Below are 9,134 nucleotides of genomic sequence, written 5' to 3' on the forward strand. Positions count from 1 at the left end.
TCTTGATTGTGACTCATATGCAATGATTCTGAGCCTTTGTTGTGATGCTTTCACATTTCCAGACTAGCCCTGTTTCCAGTTAAGCTAAGCTAAGTTAGTTCGCTAACTCCGCTTAGTTTGAAAGCAAGCAAGCAAAATGTACATTTTTCTTCAAATGAATGAACACTATGATGCTGAGAATTAGTTCACAAGGTGACTGAAAAGACAAATAGCTCAAATCATTTAATTTTATCATGATTTATCACATTTGTCCTATAATGAAAGCTGGAACGAGCTACACCTGGTAATTCATTAGAGAAGCTGGATGGAACATTTTATGCAGCGCAGACAGAGAAACAAACGGCACCGCGCATTGGTTCATGTAGTCATTATTGTCATTATTATTCCACATTCTGGCCGCCTGTAATTACCCACTCCACTTCCTGGGACACTGGATTCTCTTTCTGAATTCTTTCCATTGCACGCTTGAAGATATTGTAATCACAAAACGAGCCAAACTGCCAGAGCTTCCGAATCGGAGGCAGAGAGGAGTGGAAAGGCTTTGAAGTCGTGTGGTTAATATTGATGAGGTGAGATAGTTTAGATGATTAGCGCCAGAGATTTCACTTCTTTCTTTTATTTTTGCATCATTACGGTCAAACGCCTAAAAATTCACACTTTGCTTACATTTTCCAGTTGCTTGATCAGCAGACATGGTACAGAGAGAAGGACAGAAATCTCTAATTAATGACATTACATATATTGTCCTTTGACTGAGCGAGAAGAACACATTTTTTTTTTTTTCCTTCCATGTTCCAAAGTTGTGGAACAAAGAAGTGTGACTAATAACCTCTATAGGGAAGCTGTGTTCTATGATGGGAAAAGACATCTGTGTTTTAAGGTGTTTGTGTGACGGCTAGACTAGCTCAGCCCGAGCACTACGCCTAATCAAACAATCCATTTCAGTTGACATGCAAAAGCTGCTACATCAGAGGTTGAAGTAAACTCACTGACACTCTTCACACAGCTTGAATCAGAACAATATGAGAATAAAGCCCGAGTCCACTGCTCACAGTGCGCTCTCATCATTGTTTCAAAAATCCTTGTCAAGTTTGTTCACCGTGGTGCCACAGTGAAAGCGGCGAAGCTCTCTACGCATTGTACTTCTTGAGCAAGTCACTTTGCCAGTGCCTCTTGCGATCTGGAAACACTCTGGGCAAGCGGATCTTTTTGAAGTCCTCGATGCATTTCTTCAGATCCTCCTCCAGCATCTTCCTCTCCTCCTCGTCCTCGTCAACTCCGGGCGGAGGGCCGCCGTTCTCCCTGACGGAGGGCCTCGGGAGCGTCTTCAGGTTGAGGGTGGTGGGACGCAGGGGGCTCTCAGCGGGGGGCGGCGTCGGGGGAGAAGGAGGACCGGAGACGGAGGACGGTTTGGACGGCGGCAGAGGTGGAGGGAGGACTGGAGGCGACGGGAGCGGAAGGTCCGAGGTGTCTCCGGTTGAAAGAGGAGGCGGAGGAGGTGTTAGAGGAGGTGGGGAGTCCACAGCCGCTAGGTTTCGTACATCCAGTATTGGGCTGCAGCCGGTTTCTGGAAGGCTTTGAGTCCTGCCAGTGCTGCTGGGTTCCACTGCGGCTGATTCAGAGCGAGCAGCGGCGGGTTTAGAGGTCGCCGTGTGGATGAGAGCTGGGGGGTCAGAGGTCGCCGCCTTGGAATTATCTGACAAACTACCTGCAGAAGAAAGAATTACGTGTATGAGTATAATTTGAAACATTCGTGCTGAATTCATATTATTCAACGGCTTGTTTGCCTGCCTTCTGAGAGTTAGATGAGAATAAATATTGATACTGCACATTAAATATGAAGATAGATCCAGCTTAGCTCGGAATAAAGACTGCAAGAATGGAAAAAACTGCAAGCCTGGCTCTGCCCAGAGTTCACAACAGAACTATTTCTAGAACAAGCAGGAGCCAGGAATGACGAATTCTTGGAGTTTTGTCATCATTGTGAGGAAACCAGAAGAGAGACTATAGAGAAATATTTGAACTTGTATACAGATGAAAATAGAAACCAAGCACTCCTTCTGCACACTTGTTTTTATTGTTATACTGTATTTATAGTTTTTAAAATTCTACAAGCATCATTTGCTTTTTTTCCTTGCACCTTAACTTGGTTCTACCAGCACAAGAGGAGGAATAAAATATCTATCTATCTATCTATCTATCTATCTATCTATCTATCTATCTATCTGTCTATCTGTCTATCTATCTATCTATCTATCTATCTATCTATCTATCTATCTATCTATCTATCTATCTATCTGTCTATCTGTCTATCTATCTATCTATCTATCTGTCTGTCTGTCTGTCTGTCTGTCTGTCTAAGTTTTAAGCTCGGCAGTAAGCATATATTAAAACTTTAGACAAAGCCAGGCTTGCTGTTTTCTCCACGCATGAGCAGCATTGATTTTTCTCATTTTTAATTCAGCAAGAACCCCACTTCCCCAAAGATGTCCAACAATTCCTATGAAAATGAAAAGTGGAAGAATAAGCAGCATATTCATACTCAGGTGTCTGTTCTGTTTGAATAAAGGTCTCAGCTACCAGGGGAGCTTTGCACAGAAATTTGATTACATTTCACTTCTTTTTTTTCCTTTTTGTTTTGTTTGCCTTATCGGAGTGTGTCAGTCGCGTGCAGCTGGCACAGAAACAAGCACCTCAGAATTCAGCTTTACAGTTTTTTTTTTCTTTTTTCGTCTCCGAGAGTACAAAAGTAAACACATGCTGGCACAAGAGCGTGGAGGAGCATTAGGGAGGCAGAGAAATTAGCCGAGAAAGGAGCTCAGCATGAGAGGAAAAGAAAAGAGATCAGGAGGAGTGGAGGACAGTTTCATTTAATTTTCCAATTCCCCTTTACCTTTGCTTGCATGCATATTATCTCACAAAGAACACTGTGTCTGAACGGATGGCGTGAAAGCCCCTGACCGGAGCTTGACAAGCCATTTTTCACGGCATGTTGATTTTTCATCTCATCTCGGTGCGAGAGCAGAGGAGGTTGCTGCTGTGTGACTTCTCAGAATAGCTGGAGTGGCATGTGCACATTCTGTACCTTATTGTATTCGAAAACCAGTATAGCCTTTTGAATTGCCTCCTCTGTCTTTATAAGCAGTCTTTTGATTAAAGAGGCCGGTGAGGAGGTGACCAGCCTCTCATTTTCCTTTCACTTTCATTGTGTGATACTACACAAACTGGCTCGGCAAGGCACAGCAAACTTTCCTTATGTCCACCGTAAAGCGGATACACTTGTGAATACATCTTTTCTTCTTTTTTGGCCTTTTCTTTTGGACTAATCCTGGGCATACAGGCGCTCACACTTTTTTTTGCCCGTTTTGTGACGTGGGTGGATTGGGAAAACAAAGCCAATCCACAAGCTCACTGCTGAGTATGATTACTATGTATCCTCACGCTCCTTTGTCATTCTTGTTGGAGAATCTTGACTCACTCTGCTCCCTATGCCTGCTCTGCAATCTGTAAAATAAACAATGTCTCCAACAGCTGTAAAAACCTAGAAGAAGAGATCGTAATCTTTTCTTCTTTTTTTTTTTTATTGTTGTTGTGTTGTTTCAGTCTAGCTGCTCCAACATAAACACTTCCCAGTTATCCACACTACTTTGGCCTGAGAGCAAGTTAAACGGCTATGACAGTCCTGCATGCATAGTTTTCATGCACGGCATCTTCCCACAGAGTCACAGTCACACAACATTAAATCACACACCCCTCTGTGAGGCGGACACATACAGTGCACGCTGCTACAGTTTATGAAAAGCAGCTAATCTCGCTCAGAAGCTTTCGTATGCGCAGGTAAAGCAGGCCACACGCACACACACACACACACACACCTACACACACACACTATGGAAGCATACACACCAATGTGCATACAAAGACACACAGGGGCCCGCACTCTTTCCTTCAGCATGGCTCATCATTACAGTAACGTGACTTATATAACTGGAAAAGCTGCTTGTGTCAAACGGAGGCGGCACAGAATATTCTCCCACTGCCTTGGCTTTCTGAATACCTGAATGTGCGTAAGTGTGTGACAGAAAGTGCACAAGCCAGCGAGCGAGGGTCGCCTCTGTGTGCTTGAGCATGCATGCATAAGGATGTGTGTGTGTGTGTGTGTGTGTGTACTCGTGTAGGAGTGTGTGTATATGTGTGTTGTTGTTGTTATTCCGGGCATATACTGGCATTTGAAAGAAGGACAGATATAGACAGAAAGAAAAAGGGATGGAGGGGAAGGAGGGGTTGGCAGAAACATGATCTCCACTGTGTGTGTTTGGTGCATTCAGTGTCTCTCATAATGAATACATGTGTTTAAGGGCTGCCTGAACGTGGGAGTATGGGGGCTTAGCAGTGTCGGAGGAATAATCCACTGGGGGATGGGCTCCATGCTTTCCTCCACCACTAAGCCTTGTGGAGGAGAACAGCGAAAGAGTGCACTCAACCCTCTCCCCCGGGCCACTTCTCCAGGGATATATGCAAAAGCTAAAGCATTTTCTCACACATCATCTCCCCTCTCTCCCTCTCTTTCTGCCTCTCCCATCTGTTCAGTGTGACACATCTCTCCGTTGCCATCATTACTGCTATTAGCAACTCTAATGTGTCACTGTTGCCAGGGTTTAGCACCTCTCTGTAACAAAATGTCTCCTCCTCGGTTTGTAATGCTGCTCTCACCTGAATCTTAATGTTTTTCTTAAACCATCTCACAGGCAGACTAAATAAAACCCAGACAAGGCATCGAAATAGACACTCTACTATTTGTGGGAAATGTAAACTGAGATTTTATGAATACATTTTTGCTATGGAGTCATCATGTAAATCCTTGGTGTTTATTTTGACTTGTGTACTTATGTACTCATACGTTTGTAATGGCACCACCTACAGCAGCGTTTTGGGGCCTAACTGATATTTTGGCATTGGTAAGTTGATTATTAACTTTTTACAGCCATCATCACATCCGGACAAGTGAAAAAGAAACAGCTGACACTAGATAGGACCCCTCCATTTTATATTGCTGAAGGAAAGTGCATGAGAGGAAGTGTTAATATAACATGGTGAGCAATAAGTAAAGCCTTGTTTATCTTCTTTTGCAGACAAATGCATGGATCGCTGTGGACACCATGGATGCATAGATGCTGTTATTATACCACTTTCTAGTCCACTTGGAGTTCATTTGGAGGTCTAAATTCCCTCCATGAGCAATAGATGGGCATCTATGTGTTCTGTGCATGCACAATGCTTTACAGCATGCATACGACTGCCTCTGTGGCATCGTTGCATAGATACAAATTTTGGGCTAAATCTGGACAGTTGGTGGTAGAGATGGATGGCTGGGAAGACAGGCGGGGAGCAACATGCTGCAAATTCAGGCCACAGGTTGGAGTTAGGTCCAGGCCACTGCGGTGGGGATCTCTGGCATCAGTACGTGAGTCGCACACTCAGCTGGTTGAGCTAACAGGGCAACACTTCGGCTTGAATGTTGAACCTTCTTGTACTTGTGGACGTGGAAAGTATAAATCCTTGACTCGGCTCCCTTGTGGACGCACACGTAGACAGCTGTGGACACCACGTACACATAGTTGTTGTTGTACTACTTTTAGTCCACTTGGAATCCACTGGCAGGACGTACATGCGTAGTAGTTCAGTGTTTTTGTTTTCTATGTGTGCACAACACTACCAAGCACACCCCAGGAACATAGTCAATACACCAACTCTACACATGGACTTATGATTTGGGCTGCACACAGATGTCCATGGAGGGGCCCATTCTGACTCTTAAAGACTTGGAGAGAAAACAATATTTAGGCCACATGGACCCTCATATACTCATGGATACAGAAATTACAGCGCTGGCCTAACACCGGCTTTCTTTTTATTCCACTTGGAGAACGCCCATTTCACGTCACATGCTGGTCAGATCATCCTCTATGTATTCCGCACATCTTCACGACTGCCCTCTGAGCATAGTTGTGTGGACATCTGCGCAGGAGTTGTGTGTGCTTTACATTACGTAGACCTTTGCGTACTCACAGACACAAAAAGTTGTGTCAGCGCAGACTAGTGTGCCTGCTTGGCCTGTACAGAACACATAGATGCCAACCTACTGCGCATGTATGTAGCATAGTCCTTCTAATAACAACAACTCTGTCCACAAGGGAGTGTAATCCAGGCTTAACACTGGCCTACTGTCTAGAGAGAATGAGTGCTAGCATCAGCAAGCTTTACCTACATTTGGAAATAGGAAGCGAGCTTGCTAGTTTCCACTTTCTGAGTGGAATATAAAACCTAACAGTCTGGTAGGTTCTCCCAAAAGATAAATATTATATAGTGCATGACTGCTAGAAATATGCTGGTTTGAAGAATAAAAGGGGATGCTTAGATGTTTTCTCAAATATGTCAAAAAAAATAATTCAGTCTTCTCTTGAGAAATAGCTCCAGCGTCATAGTAATTTCTATTTGTGTTTACACAAACAGTGTGAGGTGAACGGTGTAATTTCGTGCAGAAGGAACCTTTGCAAAATCATTTCCATCAACAGCTACTGAACACCCAGGTCAATCAGCTTGTGAGTGCCTTTTAAAATTCACTGCGGCCACTGACAGGTGTTGTGGCCTGAGGATGGGGGGACTAGCAAACAAGAGGACATTATCGTTTCCATGGCAACGCCACAATGATGTGTGGCAGCCAGAGCTCCACAAATGCATAGTAATGTCTCTCAGACTGAGAGAAGCATTTTATCCAGTGTGAAGTTCTACATATGGCTCCATCCTGCTGTTCTAAAGAGAGCTCACGCTACATAGTTTTGGCAATTGCAGGGTGTTTTTTTCTTCTTCTTTTTTTTAATCTAATTACCTCGTATTCAACACAGATTTCCAACTCTGCTTGTGAAATGATCTGTATGGTGCCTAATGGCAGCGTGAGCTTCACCTCCCACAGTCTTCCCATTCATTGTCTTTTTTTCTCTGATTGCCATCAACTGAATACATATAGGGAAGGATGTAATCAGTCATAGCAATACTATATTTTTCTGACTAACTTTCCATGCTGGGGCACAAGCATAGTTGCCTATATCAAAATCACTGGAGTGCACTCTCAAGTCTCTGAGCAATTACAAATCTGTCAATCTACATAATGTAGAGGAAATGCCTCATGTAAACAGCTGGAGACCGGAGAGCTGCTGCCGGGTGACAAAAGCACAAAAGGGAGGAAAGGTTAGAAAGAAGAGGGGGGGAAGGAGAAATAAATTTGTGAGCAAGTCATCAAGAAATAACGAACTGAGAAAGTTTTTCAAGAAGTTCAGTAAAGTCCATGTTCTTTTATTTTCGCAGGCTTGCACAAATCTACATCCTGTCCAAGTGTCCTGCTGATTCACCTGCTCCACGTGCTTCCTCTTTATCTCCTCCTACTTTAAACCCCCTGAGCTGCTGCCTGGCTCCCACAGTCCAAACCCAGCCTGCCTAAGCACCCTAAAGCCCATCCTGGCACCCCCATCAGCCCTTGCAGCCCCCCTGCCACCTGCTTCTCCTCTCTTGCCACAGTCCAACCATGCCTTGGACTGCAGCACCAGGGATAAGCATGAGTGTTGAGATTACTGATAATTAGCAGGGCAGATTAGAGCCCAGGTGTCCAGATGGCCAAGGTGAATCCCGTCCTGACAACAGCACAGACAGACACATTTACAGCTTCACTGCTTAAACTCAAGATACGTCAGAGGAGCAGCGGCATACAAACTGCTCACTTGCAAACTTTTTTTGTCAGTGATTGATGGCGTGCAATTAAAAGTTATCAAATTTAACTCATTTCCCATCTTGTTTTCTTCGAAACTTTGGAAGCTAAACGTTCATTAGCTGAACATCTTGAAAATATCGGGTACGAGACAATGGAGCCCTGGGCGCACATTAAAGAAGCAAGTTTCAAGGATCGATTTATTCATCCATAAGAGCAGAAAAATAATGTCCCCGGCCTAATTAACCATCGCTGATTTCAAACACACAGGAAACATATACAGTGCCTATAAAAAACATCCACCTTCCATCTAAGTTTTCCTCTATTATTGCTTTTCAAAACTGCATCCTGGTGAATTTTATTTGAAAAAAGACTCTTTCATGTCAATGTGAAAACACATGTCTACAAACTATTGTCAATTAATTATAAAAATACATTTTTTAAAATGCAATGACAATGTTTGTCTTCCTGGTTCAGTTACAGCCAGAAGTACTGATTCAGCAGTGACTGGCCCTTCCACATACGGGTGTCTTTACATTACAATCATTTGAGACGCATTCACTGTCCACCGACCATCTCAATTTCACTCACTGTGTGACTTCTAGCACTGATTAGCTGCACCTGTATTTAATTAAGTGAGCCATTCTAAAGGGTGTGAATACTTTATTTTACATCTTTTATTTTTAAATAATCGACATGACTGTGTAGAAATCTGTTCCTACTGTGACTTTAAAGAGTCATTACAAAATAATAAAATAAAAAATCCTGTCAAAATGATTGAATGTTAAAAAGCGATAACAGAGAAAAATTTCCAAGGGGGTTTGAATACTTTCATGGTTTCTGTACTCATAATAAAAGCTACTTATTGCAACATAAACTAGATTTTTTAATCTATTTTTTTTATCATATGTAGTTAAGGAGGTGGGACACAAACACTCAAATAACAACACAAAAACAAACTGACTGACATTTTAATAAAAAAACAGTCAGTCCTCATTATCTGTAATTTATACTGCAGCTGTATTATTAAGGACAAAAGTGAACAGTAAAGATGGAGCAGAGCTTCTATAGAAATCAATAGAAAATAAATATTTGTATATTACACTTAGGTAATACTGCAATACAGTGGAAAAAAGCTCTTCACAGTTCTGTTTACATTACAACATACAAATAATTAAATGCGATAAATGACACAATTTATTTATTTTTTCTGCTAAAATGCCCTGTTGGTAAGGCTTGAGGTGACTACTTTAGTGATACCTGATTCATAGAACAAATGACCCTGCACACTGTGGGCTACAGCATACAGTTTTACAATGAAAAATGTCAATGACAGTTAACTCATGTCGAGATCATGGCTGTTGGACACCAT

General features: G+C 42.7%; 1 protein-coding gene across 1 annotated transcript; it reads right to left on the minus strand.

Moving 5' to 3' along the window:
- Positions 1–632: 632 nt before the first annotated feature.
- Positions 633–1,751, minus strand: LOC103370728 (protein enabled homolog). Its single transcript, XM_008299865.1, has one exon. The coding sequence runs from the start codon at positions 1,749–1,751 to the stop codon at positions 1,131–1,133; it is 621 nt and encodes a 206-aa protein (XP_008298087.1). The 3' UTR covers positions 633–1,130.
- Positions 1,752–9,134: the final 7,383 nt, after the last annotated feature.

The sequence above is a fragment of the Stegastes partitus genome, unplaced genomic scaffold (genome assembly GCF_000690725.1).
Source record: "Stegastes partitus isolate 25-593 unplaced genomic scaffold, Stegastes_partitus-1.0.2 Scaffold1473, whole genome shotgun sequence".
NCBI lineage: Eukaryota > Metazoa > Chordata > Actinopteri > Pomacentridae > Stegastes > Stegastes partitus.